General features: G+C 40.0%; 2 protein-coding genes across 2 annotated transcripts in view; one reads left to right on the forward strand and one right to left on the reverse strand.

Annotated features, from left to right (window-relative positions):
- Positions 1-22390, reverse strand: part of LOC127578541 (voltage-dependent calcium channel subunit alpha-2/delta-4-like) — a 343330-nt gene that overhangs the window by 74666 nt on the left and 246274 nt on the right. Inside the window, 3 exon segments of the mRNA XM_052030691.1 lie at positions 12076-12138; positions 12255-12299; positions 16389-16450. Of these exon segments, the coding sequence (XP_051886651.1) occupies positions 12076-12138; positions 12255-12299; positions 16389-16450 (170 nt within the window).
- The window catches only part of lrtm2a (leucine-rich repeats and transmembrane domains 2a), a 46199-nt gene continuing 42899 nt past the window's right edge, over positions 19091-22390 (forward strand). Inside the window, exon 1 of the mRNA XM_052030324.1 lies at positions 19091-19921. The gene's annotated coding sequence lies outside the window, so the exon portion shown is untranslated. The remainder of the gene's footprint in view (positions 19922-22390) is intronic.

The following is a 22390-nucleotide window of genomic DNA, read 5'->3' on the forward strand; positions in this document are numbered from 1 at the left end:
TCATTCCCTAATGCCCTTCAGCTCTATAACCCTTTGAGATATCTGTACTCTTCTAAGTCTGGACTCCCGATCAATGTTGAATTTAAATGCTCCATTATTGGCAGCTACACCATCAACTACCAAGGCCCTAAGTTCAGGAGCCCTCTCCCAATACCTTTCCATCTTCTTACCTCTTTTTGTTCCTTTGAGATACTCCTTAAAACCTATTTCTTTGACCAAAATTTTGGTTTAATATTTATTTAGATAGCACATATCAAATTTTGTTTAATTACATTTCAGTGGAGTACCTTGTGATATCTTGCTATGATAAGCATGGAATATAGATTTAAATTGTTCAGCTAACAGTCAGAGAAGACAGAATAGAAAACAATACAGCACCAGAACAGGCCCTTCAACCCACCATGCCTGTGCTGACTATGATGCCAATTTAAACTAATTCCATCTGCCTTCACATGCTCCATATCCCTCTATTCCCTGCCTGTTCATGTGCCTGCCTCAATCCCTCTTAAACGTTGCTATCATATCTGCTTCTACCACCTCCACTGGCAGCAAGTCTTAGGCACCTACCACTCTGTGTAAAAAAAAAATGTGCCTTGCAAATATCCTTTAAATGTCCCCCCTCTCAACTTAACCCTATGCTCTATAGCATTTGACATTTCCATCTATCAACCCTTTCTATGCCTCTCATAACTTTACATACCTCTATCAGGTCACCTCTCAGCCCATAATGCTCCAGAGAAAATATCCAAGATTGTCCAACACCTCCTTATAGCTAATACACTCCAATCCAGGCAACATCCTGGTGAACCTCTTCTGCACCCTCTCCAAAGCCTCCACATCCTTCCTGTAATGCGGCAACCAGATCTGCACACAATTCTCCAAATGTGGCCTAACCAAAGTTTGATACAGCTGCAACATGATTTCTCATCTTTTATATTCAATGCAATCAATACTCATTGAAGGCAAGCATGTTGTATGCCTTCTTTATCACCCTATCCACGTGTTGCCACTATCAGGGGGCTATGGATTTGTAACCCTCCATACATCAATGCTCCTAGGTGTCCTGCCATTTACTGTATACTTTCCTCTTGCATATGATCTCGCAAAATGCATCACTTCACACTTGTTTGCATTAAACTCCATCTGCCATTTCTTACAATATCTCTTATCATCCAAGGGTCTTGAACCTTGCCATCTTTTTCTTTCATCCTCATAGGAACATGCTGGTCCTGAACTCTAATCAAATGGCCTTTAAAAGATTCCCACATGTGGACTTACCTTCAAACAGCTGCTCACAAACTTACTCCAGTTCCTTCCTGATACTAGAGAATTGGAGGTGATGGAGGTAGTGTAGGGGCAGGTGTTGCACCTGTGGCAGGGGCAGTGGAAAGTTCATGGGGTGGAAGCGGGATGGATGGGGGAAGGAGTAAACAAGGGAGTCATGGAGAGCGCGGACCCTGTGAAAGGCAGAAAGGGGTGGGGGAGGGGAAGATATGCTTGGTAGTGGGGTCCCATTGGCGATGGCGGAAGTGGCGAAGAATGATGTGTTGGATACGTAGTCTGGTAGGATGAAATGTGAGGACAAGGGGGACCCTATCCTAATACTGTTGTAATGAGCCTTCCTTCAATTTAGCACTTTCAGCTGAGGACCAGTCTTATCCTATTCATAGCTGTCCTAAAACTTACAGAATTATGATCACTGTTTCCAAAATGCTCTGCCACTGAAACCTTGATCACCTAGCCAGGCTCATTCTCCAATATAAGGCCTCATCCCTAGCCGGACTATTTACATAATGTTTCAAGAAACCTTTCTGGATGCACCTAATAAAATCTGTCCCATCTAAGCACCTGGCACTAAGGAAATCCCAGTCAATATCGGGGAAGTTAAAATCACCCACTATAACAAACCTGCTGTTTTTACACCTTCTGTCTGCATATCTGTTCTACTAGCTCCCGTTGGCTATTGGGAGGCCTAGAGTATAATCCCATCACAGTGATTGCACCTTTCTTATTCCTGCATTCTACCCAAATGGCCTTGTTGGATGAGCCCTCTCTGATGTCCCCTTTTAGTGTAGCTGTGACATTTTCCTTAATCAGTAATGCAACTCCCCCACCTTTCTCACATCCCTCTCTATAACATCTGAAACATCTATACCCTGGAACATTGAACTGCCAGTCCTGCCCTTCTCTCAACCAAGTTTCTGTAATGAGTACAATATCATTGTTCCATGTACTAATCCAAGCTCTAAGCTCATCTGCCATCCACGTTACACTCTTTGCGTTAAAATAAATACACTTCAGACAACCATTCCTGCCATGTTCAATACCCTAGTCCTGCCTGTTTTTCCTATTAGACTTAATTGACTAAACCTCTAACTTCTCCTCAATTACTCCACCTGCTGACTTACTGATCTGGTTTTCAAACCCTGCCACATAGCTTAAGCTGAGGGAGATTGCTTGAGCTTTGGCCAAGGTCTTTGTATCCTCTCTAGCCACAGGCGAGGCTCCTTTAAGAGGGGCAATAAAGATAATCCAGCAAATCAGTGGCAGGGAAATTATTGGAGAAGATACTTGGAAAAGCATAAACTTATTAGGGATTGTCAGCATGGCTTTACATGGGGTAGGTCATGTCTCATAAACTTGATTGAGTTTTTTGAGGATGGAGAGTAGGAGGCTGACAGTTGACCTGATTGAAGTATATAAAATCATGAAAGGCATAGGTAGGGTAGATAATCAGAGTCCTTTTCCGAGGATGGAAACGTCAAATACTGGAGCACATAGGTTTAAGATGAGAGAGGAAAAGTTCAAATAAGTTTTGTGAGGCAAGTTTTTCACACAGAAGATGGTAGGTGCTTGGAACACATTGCCAGGGGAAATAGTAGAAGCAGATAGCAACATTTAAGAAGCATCTAGACAGACACATGAACAGGAAGGGAATACAGGAATATAGACCTGTAAACAGGGATGCAGGCAAATGGGATTAGTTTAGATCGGCATCATGGTCAGCGCAGATATTGTGGACCAAAGGGCACATTCCTGTGATGTACTAGTGAGTGATTCTATAAACCCACCCAAGTAGCACTAGCTAGCCTTCCTGCAAGGGTAACCTACTATAATCATGATCTGAAGGCTGTTTTCTTTTCCAATTTTGTTTTCTTTCTTCAATATTTTTCTGTTGAACTGTGACCCTCACTGAATGCAAAGGATGTATGATGCTGGTCTCTTGTCAATGCACCATCATTTTTTTGTACGAAAGAAGGCGTGAAAGGCTGGCAGGTACAGTATCTCACCTGGCTACCATCATCACTCAGCAAATTCAATGACCCTAAACTCACAGGACCTTTAGCTCCTATGCTGCCCCCATATCCATGAGGCCTTTCCCTCCCACACTGCTTTTTAAACTCATGAGGCCTCTGTCTCTTTCCATGCTGTCCTAAATTCATTGTGCATTCTGCTATACTCAAGTGATGACACGGCAAATTGGTATCTATGTCACATTTTCTCATATAAAATGGGTGTAGGGCATACCAATTCAGACCACATCATGACTTACATGCTCAACCTATCTCCAGTGGATACTAAGTTTATGCACACTAATCTCTTTACTAAAATGGTGTCCAGTGTGCTTCATATTAGAACTTGAACTGGGAGTAGGTGGAATAACATTTCAGGCCTATTCTACCATTCAGTAAAATCATGGCTGGTCCTGTCGTCATCCACATTTCTATCCAATTGCCATATCCTCTGATTCCCTTCCTCTAAAATTCTATCCATCTCAGCCTTGAATGCATGCAAAGGCTCTCTAGATATCCTGAGATGTGTGGAGGAGTGTTGAGAGTGAAATAACGCCCTAGTGTAATTAGTATCATTTCATTTAGACCAATTTAAAGTAAATTCATGACAGGATATGTTACTGAAGTAAGGGTCTAGACAGAATAACTGAAGGAAATCAGTATTAGCAAAAAAATAGTGTCTGTGAAATTAATGGGGTTGAAGGCTGACGAATCCTTAGGACCTGATAATCTACATCCCAGAGTACTAAAGAAAGTCCCCTTGAAATAGTGGATGCATTGATGGTCATCTTTCAAAATTCTTAAGACCCTGGAGCCGTTCCTACAGATTTGAGGCTGCAAAGTAATCCCATTATTTAAAAATGGGAGAAAAGCGGAAATTACAAATCATTGTCTAATGTCGGTAGTGGGGTAAATACCAGCTCTTCACCTACCGAGTCTGCACTGATAATCAATCACTCATTAACAGTAATCCTACATCAATCCCGCTTTTTACTCTCCCCACAGATTCCATCACTCACCTGATTTTATAGTGACCAATTAACCTACCACCTGTACATCTTTGGGATGTGCAAAGAAACCAGAGCACCTGGAAGAAACCCACAGGGTCACAGGGATAACATGCAAACTCCACACTGATGGCACCAGAGGTCAGGATTGCACAGGGATGCTGGAGCTGTGAGGCAGCAGCTCTAGTAGCTGTGTCACTGTGCTGCTCTGGAAAAGCACTAACAGCATTCTGTTACTTGGAAACTTAGATTTAGTTACAAACTTACATTTAGTTCCCTCATCCAAATCATTCTGGTGAGGGGTGGGGAGGGGGGAGGTGCGTAATGTGTGATGTGAGGAGAATACAAAGAAGCTCTAATATGATTTAGACATTGAGTGAATGGTAGATATAGTTTAAACTGGATATATGTGTGATTATCCACTCTAGTTCTAAAAAACAAAAAGATTATTATCTGAATGGTAATAGATTGGGTAAAGGGAAGGTGCAACAAGAACTTGGTGTCCTTGCACACCAGTCTCTGAAAGCAAGGTGCAACAAGCATTTAGGAAGGCAAATGCTATGTTGGCCTTCATTGAAAAAGAATTTGAATACAGAAGCATGTGAGTCTTGCTACAGTTCTACAGGGCCTTGGCAAGACCCCATCTGGAGCTTTGTGTGCAGTTTTGGCTTCCTTATCTGAGGAAGGATACTCTTGCTATGAAAGGAGTGCAATGAAGATTTACTAGGCTGATTCCTGGGATGGCAGGACATTATGTTATGTTATATGTTACCTCCAACTCCATGAAGCCTTTTGTGTGGTACATAATCAATTATCTTCTGAAAATCTGGATACACTACTTGTCCTCCATCATTACTTGTACTAGTCCTAGCCCTCCCCCCTCCCCCCTCCCCCCTCACCCTCCCTTCATCTCCATCAACTCTGGAATCAAATTGACTTTGCCGAATCATATTATGACTTTCTAAATGCCTTGATATCATTTCCATAAGGATCTATTGCAGCATTTTGCCAACAACAGATGTCAGATTAGCTGATCTGTAGTTCCTTATTTTTTGTCTCTCCTATCTTAAATGGTGCATATAAGAAGTGTGCACATATGCTGTGGGCATCTTTTGGAACCCTTGGGGGAGTTTCAGCACCAAAAGGTGGGCAATGTAACTTTGCACCCCATTGAATTTACTGTGGAATCTATTTGATATCATTATACTGAATTTGAGTTTCTACCACAGAATTATATGTACATCATATGCACACTATATTTTTAGTGTGATGGGATGCAAGGAGGAATTACAGACTTGGCTGTTAATAATAGATTTGGGAATGAGAGTGTATGTTATGTTCTGTTACTGCACTGCTTTTGAAAGAGTTATCAGCCATAAATGAAGGTTTTGACTGAAGAAGCTACTAATTCTGTGCAATTGCAGTTTATCACACATAGCTGCATTGCCATGGTAACCACTAATTAGATATTCCTCATTTTGCTCTGTAAAGTTAGGTTGACTGAATGTGTGAATATTCAGAGAAGCAAAGATCCTAATTTACATGCTTTATGATATACACATCAACTATTTCTCACATATGTGTGAGAAATAGTTGATGTGTTCCTATGGTAACAGCTAATTTCTATTCAATCTCTAGAGGGACTGATGACCCTTAGGAAAAACTTTGGAAGTCTAATAATCCTTGCTTAAAGTTTTATTCAGTTACTTTCCTTACAAATAACACAGAGACATGTTACCACAACCCTTCACTGACAGCAGAAATGTTTAGAAATTCCATTATTAAACAAATAAATTTTCATGTGCTAGGACATGGCCAACTCTAAGCCTGGATATTGCTAAAATTTAATAGAATTATTAATAAACATGTGCAATAGGTTGTGTTTGTATTACAAATGGCATACTTCTTCCATATTTCTAAGCGATTTTGGGAGATTCTCAAATGTCTGCATAATTCCCAGTTTTGCTGAAGGACATGAGTGAATAACATAGAACATAGAACAGTACAGCACAGGAACAAGCCCTTCGGCCCACGATGTTGTGCCAAACTAATTAAGCTAGTAACTAAATGCCTAACTAAACTAATCCCTTCTGCCTATACGTCAGACTATTGTCTACTGACTGCAGCTCTGTCTTCAATACAATAATCCCAAACAAATTTGTCACCAAATTCCAAGACCTAGGACTCAACACCTCCCTCTGTAACTGGATCCTTGACTTTCTAACCAACAGACTGCAATTGGTGAGGATATTGTTGTGCCAAACTAATTAAACTAGTAACTAAATGCCGAACTAAACTAATCCCTTCTGCCTATACGTCAGACTATTGTTTACTGACTACAGCTCTGTCTTCAATACAATAATCCCAAGCAAATTTGTCACCAAATTCCAAGACCTAGGACTCAACACCTCCCTCTGTAACTGGATCCTTGACTTTCTAACCAACAGACCGCAATTGGTGAGGATAGGCAGCAATACCTCCAGCACGATTATTCTCAACACTGGTGCCCCATAAGGCTGCATCCTCAGCCCTCCACTCTACTCCCTATACACTCATGACTGTGTAGCCAGATTCTGCTCTAACTCCATCTACAAGTTTGCAGATGATACCACCGTTGTAGGCCGTATCTCAAACAGCGATGAGTCGGAGTACAGGAAGGAGATAGAGAGCTTATTGGAATGGTGTCATGACAGCAACCTTTCCCCCTATGTCAGCAAAAGAGCTGGTCATTGACCTCAGGAAAGGGGGCGGTGTACATGCACCTGTCTACATCAATGGTGCTGAGGTCGAGACGGTTGAGAGCTTCAAGTTCCCGGGAGTGAACATCACCAACAGCCTGTCCTGGTCAAATCATGTAGATGCCACAGCCAAGAAAGCTTACCAGCACCTCTACTTCCTCAGGAGGCTAAAGAAATTCAGTTTGTCCCCTTTGACTCTCACCAACTTTTATCGATGCACCATAGAAAGCATCCTAGCTGGATGTATCACGACTTGGTACGGCAACTGCTCTGCCCAGGACCGCAAGAAACTGCAGAGAGTTGTGGACACAGCCCAGCGCATCAAGGACACCAGCCTCCCCTCCTTGGACTCTGTCTTTACCTCTCGCTGCCTTGGTGAAGCAGCCAGCATAATCAAAGACCCCACCCACCCGGGACATTCTCTCTTCTCTCCTCTTCCATCAAGTAGAAGATACAGGAGCCTGAGGGCACGTACCACCAGACTTAAGGACAGCTTCTACCCCACTGTGATAAACTATGGAACGGTTCCCTTACACGATGAGATGGACTCTGACCTCACGATCTACCTTGTTGTGTGACCTTGCACCTTATCGCACTGCAATTTCTTTGTAGCTGTGACACTTTACTCTGTACTGTTATTGTTTTTACCTGTACTACCTCAATGCACTCTCAATAAACCCAATGTAACTGCACTGTGTAATGAATTGATCTGTACGATCGTTATGCAAGACAAGTTTTTCACTGTACCTCGGTACAAGTGACAATAATAAACCAATACCAATACAATGCCCATATCCCTCCATTCTCTGAAAATGCATGTGTCTATCTAAGAGCCTTTTAAACACCTCTATTGTATTTGCCTTCTCCACCACCCCTGGCAGCACATCCCAGGCACCCATCACTCTCTGTGTGAAAAACTTGACCCGCACATCTCCTTTGAACTTACCCCCTCTCACCTTAAGCACATGCCCTTCATACCTACATACAACCGTTGTAAAATAGTAGCTTAGATTTTATAGTTCTTGCAGAAACTTTCCAAAATTCCAGAGGTAGGTCTGTACAAACCAATGACAAAAAAACCAATGCCTCTTGTGGGCTTTGGATTTGGTGCTGAAGGCAACCAGCATTTACGGCAGCAAGTTGTCTCAGTCCCTGAAAAGCAGTATAATAGACTTAACACTCTGGATTCTAATTTTTCCAATGCTAAAATCTTTGATTTTTTTTTGTTGAAAATCAACTTGAAAGAGCAAACCTCAATTATAGGTAGGAATTTTAACTCCTCAGAAATGAACGAAGGCATGTTTGAATATTTGTAGAAATCCATCCTAAGTTGGAGATTGAAATATTGCAGATAGATGAATACAGAATCAGAATCAGTTCTATTACCTCTGACATATGTCATGAAACTTGTTGTTTTACAGCAGCAGTACAGCGCAAGACATAAATATTACCGTAAGTTACAAAAATAAATAAATAGTGCAAAAGGGGAATAATGAGGTAGTGTTCATGGGTTCATGGACCGTTCAGAAATCTGATGGAGGAGGGGAAGAAGCTGTTCCTAAAATGTTGAGTGTGGGTCTTTAGGCTCCTGTACTTCCTCCCCTATGGTGGTAACATGAAGAGGGCATGTCCTGGATGATGAGGGTCCTTAATGATGGATGCTGCCTTCTTGAGGCACCGCCTCTTGAAGATGTCCTCAGTGGCGGGGAGGGTTGTGCCTGTGATGGAGCTGGCTGAGTCTACAATCCTCTGCAGCCTCTTTCAATCCTGCAACTTGGAATGCTCTCCACCATACATCTGTAGACATCTGCAAGAGTCTTTGGTGACATACCAAATCTCCTTAAACTCCCAATGAAGTAGAGCTGCTGGCATGCCTTCTTTGTGTTTGCATCCATATGTTGGGCCCAAGACAGATCCTCTGAGATGTTGACGCTCAGGAATGTGACGCTGTTCACCCTATCAATGCAATTAGCATCCTTGGGAAGTTATTAGGAATTCTTCTCAAATTGTTTAAAACTTAAGTGCAAATTTAATTGTGTAGCCTTGGTTCTCTGCACCCAGGACTAGCCAGGGAAATGATCGCAAATTTGAGAAGTAGTTCCACTGGGTACTTAAACTTCTCATCATCTTATCTGATGGAAAGCTCACTTGATCAGCTGATGTCTCACCTTCCTCTGGCAAATGTTTGACTGAGAATCCTTATCCACATCACAGGATTTACAAACAAACACTCCATTTCCCTTATCTCTCCGAAGAACAGTGTCCACAGTTATGTCAATTGTTGGCAGGCAGCTGCAGCCTCCTATAGGAGGACATTCTCCCCATTTTAGTTGATCTTTCAAATTTTTAAAAAATTTTTAGAATTTAAATTTAAACTTTTAAATTTTTAAATTTTATTTACAGCATGGTAACAGGCCCTTCCAGCCCAACGAGTCCGCGCCGCCCATTTTAAACTGCCCGTACGTCTTTGGCATAACTTGTAATGACAGCGTTTATTAGCCTTGGGCAAGTGATGGGAAGTTCTTAAACTGCTGCTGTCTAAGTGATGAATGCATTCTCATTGTGCAATGTGGCAGGGAAACTCAAGATTTTAAATGGATGATAACGAAGAAGCAGCAATGTATTTCCAAATTAGGATTGTGTGTTTCCATGCGGCTGTATCCCTGGTCCCTTTACAATCATAGAGTTATACAGCACAAAAATAGGCCCTTCAGCCCAACTTGTCCATGCCGATTAGGATGTCTACCTGGGCGTGATACAGGTTATGGGCTGTGGAGGCGCTGCTGAAGTCCTTGACGGGTGCTGGAATTCAGCTCATTTCTCCAAGTTTGCAGCAAGACAATAATGAGAACTGAAGCTGAGCGATCCTAGTGAAACCATAACTGAACATTGGAGCATATTATTGGTGAATAAGTGCAGCTTAATAGGACTGATGAAAACACCTTCCATGACAATGGTGATGATTCAGAATAGACTGATAGGATGTAATGTATTTGTCCTACTTTTCATGGTCAGAATATAACTAGGCAATTTTCCACTTTGTTGGGCAAATGTCAGTGTTATAGATGATAGGGATATGCTGCTATTTGTGTGCACTGACTCAGTTTCAGAAGGTAGGAGGATATTAGTATTTAAATTATTTTCAACAGTTAAATGAACAATCTTTTCTTCGTAAAACTGAGACAACTTATTTCCTAGTTAGGAATACTTTAAAGGGTAACCTTTCCGAGACTGCTGGTGAAAGCTTACGCACAGTCAACACACATCGGAGAATCTTGAACTCACTGCTATTAATATTCTATCCACTAAGATTTTCACAAAGCACGCTGCTTTATTCACCTTCAGCTTCATTCTTGTAAGTTTCCTCTGCATTAACTCCTTGAGGCCTTGATATTTTCCCCAAGTATAGTGCTTAGAATAAGGCACAATACTTACTCCAGTTTCTAACTAATGATTTGAAAAGACTACAGCCACAACAGCTTAATATTTTCTCATGCTATATTTATGTTGTGGAATGACTTCTACTGGAGATTTTAATCTCATGTTTAGATGGAGAAGATGTAGGGCAGCTAATCTCTAATTTGCTGAAATAACTGGTTGAACATAAGAACATAAAAAACAGGAGCAGTGGACCAATTAGCCCTTCAAACCTACTCTCTCATTCAATAGAAACATGGCTGATCCTGTCTTGCCTTGAACACTACTTTCCTGCTCTTTCCCCATTTCCCTTGACTCCCTTGTTTGAATGTCTGTCAATCTCTGCCTCAAGTGTATTCAATGACTGTGCCTCTACAACCCTGCAAACATCTACAACCCTCTAAGAGAAAAAATTCTTTCCTATATCCATCTCCAAAAGGTGACCCCTTTTTCTGAAACTATACCTCAAATTCTAGCTGCCTCCAAGTGGGGCTTGGATCCTCCCAGTGGCCACCATGTCAATGCCTCTCCCAATCCTGTATTTCAAAATGATCTCTTCTTATTCTTCTATACTCCAATGAGCAAAGTCCCAAACTGCTCACCTTTCTTTAAACATCAACTCCTTCATTCCAGGAATCAATCCAATGAACCTTCCCTACACTGCCTCCAATTCAAGCACATCCTTCCTTCCACATGAAGACTATAAACATATGCAGTAAAATTGCATTAAAAATTTCCTTATCTTTATGCTACATACCCATCAAGGCCAAAATTCCATTAGTATCAATCCATTAATTACCTGCTGTACCTGCAGGCTAATGTTTTGTATTTTACGAACTGGGATTCCTTTGTAGCAGCAGTAACAAACAACCTGCTGGAGAAACTCAATGGATCGAGCAGCATCTGTGGTGGGAAAGGAATTGTCGATGTTTCAGGTTGAAACCCTGCATCAGGAATTCCTTGTCCTTGTCTTGAAATGTTGTGATACATCCTTTGTACCACAACAATTTATAGGTTACTGTGTTTAAACAATAATTTGCTTTTGCATTATTCCTCCTAAAGTAGATAACCTCACATTTTCCCACATTATACGCTATGTGTCAACTTCCTGGCCACTCACCTAAACTACCTACCTTTACAGGCTTCTTGTGTCCTCCTCACAATTTGATAACTTACCTGTTTGGTTTCTTCACCCAGGTTTTCAATACAGATTCTAAGTAGTTGAGGTCATCATCACTGATCCCTATGATACCCCACTGATTATTGATTGTCATTCCAGAAATGACCCATTCATCCTAACTCTAATTTCTATTACTGAGCCCCTCCCCTACCAATCGTATGCGCTCTTACTTTGTGCAATAACCCCTCATGTGGCACCTTATTGAATGTTATCTGGAAATCCAAATGCAATACAACTACAGGTTCCCCTTTATTTCCCTGTTCTGTTACATCCTCAAAGAGAGCAAAGGGATGGCTACTTCCTCAATAACACCCTTCTCTATCCATCCTCTCAATCCTTAGCCATCCCTTTCATGTCCATCCACTTTCATCTGATTGTACATTGGTCCCCTCGCCATGTTTAATCTACATACTTCTGCTTCATATTAACAAAACACTTACATCTTCCTCTTTCTTGGAGATCAGAATGAATCCATTGTTGTCGACTAAGAAACAGTTCAGAGCCTGCATGATAAAGTTAAAAACCGTAGTTTGTTTGAGATGCTCCTTGAGTTTTCTTTTCAAAATACATTGAAGAAAATCTTTTATTTGGTTCAACAACAGAATGGATGGAAACTCACATCATCTTCACAGCTGATGGGGCAGCTTCCTTCAACTTCACTACACTGAAAAATGAGAAGTGAAAATATAAGTCAGTTAAAAACATTGTTCTAATTTAACAAACCATTCCTTATTTTACTTGCAATCTTGAAAATCACTTCTAAAGCTATGACTGGCCCAGCTTCTCATGGCATTAATGTAAGAAAAATGAGGCATGACTCTTTCCTTCTCCAAATAGATATACATGATTTTTATCAACTGTAACTTGCCTGCACCCAAGTTTCCATGCAGCTTAAGGAGCTGTGGCCTTTAAACTATGCTAGCCTTTTATGGTATTGTTAGTTGTCCATTACACAAGCTGCCAATGAGCTGCACAACTGCTGGAATTCAGCCTATTCTAGTTAAAGTAATCAAGGGGGCAATATGCTGGCTTTGTTGTGTGCATGTGTATGCCTGAAGATGGTCTTAAGCCAAATTCTACACTTTTGTGCTAAAACATGCTTTTTAACCATAGCAGTTAAATCATATATTTGATTTCCATGCTCTCCTTAATATTTCTTGAACTGTCATTTTAGAATTACTGCTCAACATAACTTCAAAAGATAATTATATTCATATGAACTATTCACTTAAAACTCCCAATTTATAAAGTTGGGGAAAAAGTTACTAGAAAAGAGAATTTTTAGAAACACAGTATTGCTTGGCTTTTTTAAAAATATAAATTCCAGTTAACAAACCAAGAAGAATTATCGGAAACATAAATTCATTTGTTGACCTCATTTTTATTTTAATGTAAAATAATTTTTTCTCCATCTAAAATACTCTGCTGCAGCCTGGATGAAAGAATCTGTATTGTGATTGGATAGAAGGGAGAAAATTGGGATAAATTTGAAATTACATTTTTTTATAAAAATATTTGATATATTGCAGTCATCCTGGATCATGTTCTTTTGGTTCTATTCCAGGTTTCTTGGATGGAATGTTATTTTACTCCAGCTTCCTTGACAATAAAAAACAAAACAATAGCTGTCTCAGGCTGCAGCTCTTTTTTTCTGATATGCACTAATTCCACCAAAATTCTCTACTTACATCGGTATCATTGGACTGCAAAGTGGAAACATGTAAGGCAAACAGTAGAATGCAAGAAGAAAACAAGTTAAAACCAGTTTGTGGACTTTAATATAAATCAATGTGATCTACTACACCAACATACTTGAATATACACAAACATACTTCAATGCAAGTCATCATAGCATGCTCATTATATACACATTTAAAATCAAACATGAGCCAACATATAACATTCCTCAACAAGTACTGATACACACTCTCATAAAGTGTTCACCAGCACCAACATATCCTCCTATGCGCAATTATTACTTACTGACCTGCTATCAGCCCTCTCAGGTCAAATCTTGTGGGCCTTTACACCAACAGACTGCTGTTCCTGTTGGTGTCATTATAATGAGGCCTAAACCAGGGTCAACTTGACCCACACCTTCCTACACATGCATGAATGGGCCTGGCCAAATTTTAATAGGAGTATTAATGTGTGTACATGTCTATATTCAATGTGGTGAGGCTGAACTATTTCTACCACAAGTAATTAAGACAGTAACTTCTGAGAGAGGGGTTTTTGCTTTTGCAACTACCCTTTTTTCCCTATTTTTATGAAATCTAGAGATGATACAAAATTAGGTTTTTCTGGCATGACTGAGATAGGTTTGCAATTAAAACAAAATTGAAGAAACTGCAGAAAGAAATCTGGCAAAGCAGGTTGTTGAGATCCTTTCAGTCGTGATGTTTGCTTTTTGCTGGAGGAGAGGAACTCCCACTCTGCTCAGTGTAGTCATTACTGCAGATCACAGGATCAGCCTTAACAACTCATGCACAACACAATATCAAATTACCAGCAGCCATTCCCATGGAAACAATTTGGTTTCAAAAGCTTATGCACATGCCTTAATAAGGTCCTTTACTACCTTCCATTTTTAATGTAATCATTTTTTGAATAGAAAAATCATAAAACAGAGCAGCTTCAGGGATTCAGACTTCAGAATATGTTTTGGAAAATCCTTGGGATAAATAGTTAAAAAGATCTTAAAGTAACAGAGCAAAGAATTCTCTGCAATATCTTCTGCATTGTAGTGAAGCAATATGATGTCAAAGTGTTCAGAGTCCTGAGCATTTGAAATGAAATATTATCAGATGACACTGAGAATTTCCAGAGGAGAAATTAAATGAATGCATACAGCAGACAATGAACTCTGCAGCTGAAAAACAAGAGCTTTTGTCAACAAAGACAGAAAATGCTGGAGACTCTCAGCAGGTTAGGCAGTATCTGTGAAAGGGGGACAATTTGTTCCTTGACCCTTTGTCAGAATGTTTTTTCTTAAAACATTTAAAAAGAGAAAGATAAAATGATATGGGGAGCAGCAACCTCTGTGAAGTAACATTTCAGGGACCAGTCAAAGGGAAAAGGAAAAGAGGAAGACTAAAGAAGGCCTGGTTAGAAAATGTTAAGCAGTGGCAAGGAGCTAAGTACCCAAAATACTTCAGAAATCCCAAGGCAGCACATGCTAGAATGTATTAATTGAAGGGGCATCTGGAAGGGCTCCTGCTGATTGAAATGGTTTTGGGAATAATAACAGTGGTAATACTATCAGTAACATCTCTTGTCTTTCAGAGGAGAAAATTCCATATTGCTACAAATCTTTGTGTGAAATACTATTTCCCAACTTTTCTCTTTATTAGGTTTGTTATTATGCCTTTTTACACTAGGTATGCCACCAAAGGAAGTCCATACCTGCTCTATAAACTGCTTCAAAAACTTAGAAAATCTTAATCACACTATCCCTCTACTATCTGTATTCCAGGAACACGTCTCAAATCTAGGAGAGCTGGTAATGTCCTGCTGACCAGAACTGTACAGAGTACTCCAGGTATGGTCTAACTGTAATTTCTATAGCTATTATTGCCTAATTATTATCCTCTCACTCTGAATATAACCGTACTTTCCAGCTCTTCTTTATTTTTTTGTTGTACCCAACTGGTACTGTTCAGGGATCTCTGTGTATGTGCCCAAAAACCTCTTTCATTGTTTCATTGTTTCTAGCTTTTCACAATTTAAATAATACTTGGATATGTAATATCACTGTTACCTGTGTTGAAATTTATTAGTCACAGTTTTGTCTACCTACTTAAACTATCATTGTTGCATTATAATTTTACATTCCTGACTAGAGGACTTGCTATTCCACCAATTTTTATGTCATTGGCAAATCTGGATATGTGACTATCATACCAATATGTCACACATTTTGAGCAAGGAATTTCATATCAATGTGTTGAGCATGGTACGCAAAGAATTCTACAGCAATTATCAATGTATTGTAAATGCAGAATTTCACATAATCATATATAATGGCATAATTTCAAATATTTCATGTAAAATGCTTGATTTAAATTTTAAAATGTTCTAAAATAATATATGCACGATCATTCTGTAATACAGTAAACAATCCACTCCTTGTTACATATCATCTCAGGTATTTGTCATGTCATCGTGAACATGCCTGTCAAGAGATCCAGATACTGTAGTAATATGTAAAAAGTGACGTTTTCTTTTTTTCCTCTCTTATACTGGCTTAACTGCTTCTGGCAGTCTGGTCATGAAGGATACTAATTAAAGAGCAAAGCCCTGATATAAGTTTATAGCACAAATGCAATTTACTGTGCTGATAAGTGCACAGCTAATATCTGTTCATAGGAAATATTGCTATTTCACATCTTTTGGATCTACAAAATAGCACACAATGAGAAAAATCTACATAACCTTGGAAACATGTTCTTTCTATACATTTACTCATCATTACAAATGATATAATTACTATTTTAATTACAAATTACATTATTAGTAATTTGTGAATTACTAATTCTGGTTGTAATCATCAGTCAAATTTTATTTATTAAGTCAGTAGATTATAAGAATGGTGCCTAATACTAATTAAATTAAAAATGTCTATCTGTGACAACTAAATAATTAGCTGGAAATGATCCCAAGGCAGTGACCAGAGCAGACTAAAATTAAATGACATGCAACCTGTATGAAGTAACTGGAGGAGTCATACATCAACTCAAAGTTCACACTTTACCTGTCGAGTAATTGTCCAGAATTTCCGGCGCAATAATGCAAGATTAATCTGTACACCAACAGCTGAAAAATAAGATTTAAAAATTAACCAGAGTTAAAAGACACTGATTTCTTTCCTTCCTGCAATGGTTATAAGTTCTTACAACACAGGATGAAAGAAATAATTGACACCTGAGGAAGAGCAGAGGGGCTGGTGAGGGAATCGAGGCAGTGCAGTGAATGAGAAAACTGAATCTTTGCTTTGCCTTCTTCTTCCTGTTTCCACTGCAATTCTGTGGGTACTGAGGTTACTGGTGAGGCTAATGTGGGAGCTGCAGACTTTTCCACAGATAGGGCAAAAGGGCCAGGCAGGTACATAGTTTGTGAGGTATGCACTCTTTGCAGCCTTAATGCTGGGCTTCTGGGTGCTGTTGAAGCATGGACTCGGGGGGCAGGGAGGGGCTGGAGCTGGTGAGGGGCAGTCTCATTACTATTCCCAATGCTCTTTCTTCAACCTGAATGGCCATGGGGCAGAGATTCCTAGCAGGCTTTAGGGATTAGTGCCTTCTCAAAGAGGCTTGATTCTTTTCCATTATCTGTCTGGTAATCTCTTGTTGTGACAGGGCTCAGAATAGAATGTCAGTATGGGGAGTCTGATGTCAGGTTTACGATTGATACTCTCTTGATCAATTGCAACATCTTGCAGCTCTTGACACTTCGACCTAGGAGCTGTAACTCCAGCAGTTAGCTCATAAAGGATCATATGTACATTGCAGGCAGCACTGTTCCAGCCAGTGGAAAGTGCTGTTACTTCAAGAAAGGCTTCTACAGTGGTGGGAGAAAGGAAGAGGGATGGCATTCCTGGGTCAAGAAAAACTGGATGCAGAACAGTACCCAGAGAAGGCTTGTTCTTTGTGGAAGAGGACCATGGACTGGAAGCTGGTTGACTGGAGGTGTCTGTAAGAAGTAATATTAAATGAATATAGTCTATGAATGACATACAATTCTAACAATCTCTGTGCCTGCTGTACCTGCAGCTGTCGGCTAGAGAAAAAGCAGATGAAATCTTCTATTCTTTAGTGTAGAACTTGAGCAAAACCTCTAATGCAGTAGCAAACTGTGAGATGTGGGAAAGATGTGGCAGAGGCCTGGAATGATCCAGTGGGTAGGAAGCTAAGAATAAACATTATCTGACTTCCATGGGTAAAGCAGTTAAGGTGCAGATACGAGGTTATATTTGAAATTGTAGGAGGTCTCAGGTCTCAATGAGGACAAAGAATGCAGTTTTAGTGTTGGCCCTATAAAGAGCATGGTTTCAAGAGAAACGGGATCAAGTAAAAGCTGAATGTTCTGTGAGTAAATAAGAACTGCCTGCCTAGAAATTGGTCCGCTCTTGCACATTTTTACATGCAATTTGCACATAACAGCAATTTTGCATACATTAGATCATGCCAGTGATCATTTCTATATTGATTAGTGACCATGGAGAAATTGGTTGGTCACCGACAGGCAAATTTTCACCTTAGCTGCCATCAGACATTTGCTGCCATCGGACACATGTCTAATGATGTCATTCAGAACAATGCAGCCATTAATTGGATGGTAAAGATGTGACCTACGACCTGCATTTTTCACACACATTAAGACAAGGGGAGATTTGCAGCAAGTTGGCAATGGGATGTCAATTAAAGAGCCCCTGCTGGGATTGTTTTGCCTGGAGTCTTTGCCAAACTCATTTTTCTGTGCTGCACTTTTATTATGGTTGCAGCATCTTTATATTAAGCACCTCAATGTAAGATGATGTGATCATTTACCCCTTGATGAGCCCGTACAGATTAAATTTCATCTGCCATTTCTCCACCCAATGATTTGATTTTTTGCAAGTCATCAAATTGAGAGCCAGTGCTACACCCAGCACCTCTTCAGGCCACCAAGAAAGAGTATTACCAGGATGCTGCCTGGATTGGAGGACAGGTGCTATGAGGAGAGGCTGGACATGCTGGGGCTGTTTTCTATAGAGTGGTGGAGGCTGAGGGGAGATTTGATTGAAGTTTATAAAATTATGTGAGGCAGTCAGTAGACAGCCAGTATCTTTTCCCAGGATTGAATTGTCTAGTACTAGAGCGCATTTATTTAAGGTGAGAGGGGAAAAGTACAAAGGAGACGTGCGAGGCAAGGTTTTTACACACAGAGTGGTGGCGGCTTAGAATGCACTGCCAGGCTGGTGTTTGTGGCAGATAACATAAGAACATTTAAGAGACTCTTAGATAGGCAATTGAATATGCAGAGAAGGGAGGGATATGGTCAATGTGTGGGGAAGAGGGATTAATTAGGAGTCATTGGTTTAATTAGTTTGGCAAAACGTCGTGGACTTAAGGGCCTGTCCTGTGCTGTATTGTTCTGTGTTCTATGGTGGACTGCTGAAGGAGAGCAGTGAATAGAAATTACAGGATTTCCTTGCTCATGCTTGACTGGATGACAAGAAATGGCACGTGGTCTAGACTCAACAACTCAGGTCACTTACTGTATACCACTCTGCTGCCATCTCTGGTGGGTCTGCCATATTGGTGAAACAGGACATATAATGATAATGGAGGAGACATTGACTGTGAGAATGACTAACGCAAGCTGTTACTTGACTGGTCTGAGGGCGAGCTCACCTAATGTTGGCACAAGTCCCCAGATATTTGTGAGCAGTGTTGATTTGGCAGGGTGTGCCTTTTTTGTGCTTTGGACATGACAATTACAACTATTTATTTCATTAATTGTTTTGTTCACATAGATTTCAAATGGTCCAAAATGATCATCATTATTTCCAAAGAAAATTCTGCAAGGCAGTGATTGAAAAATGCTATGATATCATTCACTTTGTTTCACTTTAATAGAATATTTGCAGCCATTAAACAACTTGCAAATTGGGCTATGCTAGAAATAGAAACTGCACAAATGACAGCCTAAGTAGGCCAACCATGAAACTGAGATTTCCCTGCAGTCACATTTGTTAACCTCATCTTGGCAGTCAGGAGGAAAGAATGAAACTTCCTAATGGGGAAGGGGATTCCTGCATGCTTCTACTAATATCCTTGCCTTAAGAGCAGGTGTCAGCCTGATCCACAGTGACAATTGAGGACTGAATCATCCTAAACTTTCATAAAAAAAGAGTATGGGTTTAATATTCCACATGGTTGTGAAGGAGAAAGAGAGGAATAGAAGCAAATGACAAAATTCAATTTGAGGATAGGATATTCCACCGAGTTGTACAATTTTAAATCTTGCATCACCCTGGCTATAATATATGCAATATCAATTTAGCTCACAAACCCAGTGTCACAGTCGAGTATTTCAGATTCAACCTGATTACAGCTTTGTAACACATTAGACACTGGGAAGAGAAAGATTTGGTCAAAATACAAAAGAGATAGCTTGTGTCTCCCCAGGTTATTTTATCTGCAATTCATCGGTATATTTAGCTGTAACGTTATTCAACTCAGCAACACAATCAGGAAAAAACCTGCACTCGTGATGTAGGATGAGAGATGACAGTCTATGGAAAAGGTAAGGCAATTTATTTATTTATTCATTTATAAGAAACGTACATTCTGCATTTATCAGGGATTAAATAACACTGTAAATATCAAAATAAAAGACTAGTACGGAGAGATCTAAAACCAAAATATGTATCTGTTTGATATTTGGGACAGACGGGTATTTTAATCAATTGTGAGAAAAAATTAATTATTTTGGTTTGTGTTGGGGGAAGAATGTTATCTCTGATATGTATTCATTTCAAAAGTCTGGTGTCCAGGAATCCCACATTCTACATTTGCAATAAATGAAACAAGAAGTCTGTGATTAAAGTCTAAATGTAAAGCTTAAAGAACAAGTATCCCTGTTTGCTCTTTAGTCATATTATCATGATATTATTTCCAAAGGGGAAATATTGTTTAAATGTTCCATCTCAGGTGCACTTCAGCTAATTGTCTTTTTGTATCTAAACAATATGTGAGGAAACTGCTTTCACAGAATTCAAAATAAGCTGGTGTGGAGATTGTTTGAGGGTCTGCTTCTATACTCGAGTTAAAGATGTGACATTTTTCTTCTCAAAAACCAAAATTCCCATGGCCTACAAATTCAATTGCATAATACATTTTTAGAATAATGCAATTGAAATTTATTTACAACTGGAGTAAAACATGAAAACAACCATTTCCAGGTTATTTTACCATCTCTGGAAGCATGGCACTCTTAGAACAATGTGGCAAATTTGGACTAAATTGTCTCGAAAGTAAACATTTTGATGACTCCCAGGACAACTAGGTCTTTTCAATGTAATGCTGGACCAGGACCCTCATTAGATAAGTCCCTTACTTCCATCTTTCTGGCCCCTACACCCACACTTGATCTTGCTGCCAACTTTCTGACCTCCAGACTGCAATTCCTCAATCCTGCATTCTGCTGACCTGATCTTCCAATCCTATGATTCTACTGATCCTAAAGGCCCCTCTGATACGTGAGGCTCCACCAGTACTCCCAAGCACACAGCCCCATTATCCCCCAAGATCCCCAAAGGAGGCATCTTATTGCCACCCCAGAGTCTTAGAAGTGTTCTTTGATCCTGATCGTGAATTGCAATCTTGAACCTGAATACTGCACCCCCTCCACCATCCTTAGGCATAACTCAGGGCTCCCCACCTCCAATCCCGATCACTCCAATTCATGGCTGTGATTCTTTTTCCAACCCTACTCTGGCCCCTTCTCTGAGATCACGGTACCAGTCTTGATTGTTCTTCCTCCTGCACCTCCGCCACTGCAGCACAGGCTATTATTTTCACCCCTGAATCTGACTCCCTGGTGACACATTTCTTAGGCCTTGGGCCCCAGTGCAATTGAAATTTCTAGTAGGGCATCCACGAACAAAATGGTCATTAATGCCCCATTACACTGTTGGTGCAACCCTATTTGATGAAGAGCATAATTTTCCCTGTGTTCTGGTCAAGACTCACTCCTGCTTAACAATAATATTCACCAGTCATTCATTTCACTTTTCATAAAAAAAATCTTTATGTATAAAAATCAATATTTTTCTTTTTTTTCTATTCAACTATGAGGTGTATCCAGCTTACATTTAACTACAAAGTCAAGTTGGAAATGGCTAATCACTAGACCAGAAATTAAACTTTATTTTTTAGAACCTTGTCAGGTTCTGCATTATCACTGAGATATCACAAGTGAGTTTTGAACAGCTGGTAAAGCATAAAGAAAAATTCAGCAACCTAAGAACAGTCACAGATATATTGAGCTATCTATGTTTTAAAGCATTAAATCCAAAAATGTGAGAACATTGATGATCATTGTTTCAGATGTAATCTGCTGAATCTGAGCAGCATACACAGGGTTAAAGGTTGGCTGGTTCCCTTTCCTTCTGATCACTAGAGCTAGATTAATGCTGCTTTAGCAGCTGATGCAGGCAGCAGAGATAGTACACTCAGTGGGAGCAACAACAATGTAACTCCCATCTGTCACACCATATCCCTTTGTTTGATATTTAGAAGAAGGTGGGGGTGGGGGTGGCATTATGTTTTGCTGGAGATTGTAAAAGACATCATTAACATGACGAATCCACGGTCTATCATGGTGGCTTCACCAAATCCAGCAAGAGGCAAATGACTGTCAACATCAGGGGTGGGAGAGGGCTGGATGCTGGGGACATCCTGACTCAGAGGCTGAGTGCGATTAAGACTATTGAGAGTTTATGGTAAACAATCACACGTGGTCGACACAAATGGAAATAGAATGACAATGATTCATCATCAGATAAATCTTTGGTCAGGTGTGTAAATATCCAGGTTCAATCAATTCAGGCTCTCATTCAGCTACTGCAAAGCTTTTACGGCAGGTATGGAAGATAGCACTAATGAACCACACAATTATACAAAGTGAGGTTATACCTTCTTCATCAAGCTGGCATTGAAGCATTTTCTTAAATTGACTCACACTGAAGGTTTAAGCAAGGATGGTAAGCAA

Source organism: Pristis pectinata, chromosome 15, assembly GCF_009764475.1.
Source record: "Pristis pectinata isolate sPriPec2 chromosome 15, sPriPec2.1.pri, whole genome shotgun sequence".
Lineage (NCBI taxonomy): Eukaryota > Metazoa > Chordata > Chondrichthyes > Rhinopristiformes > Pristidae > Pristis > Pristis pectinata.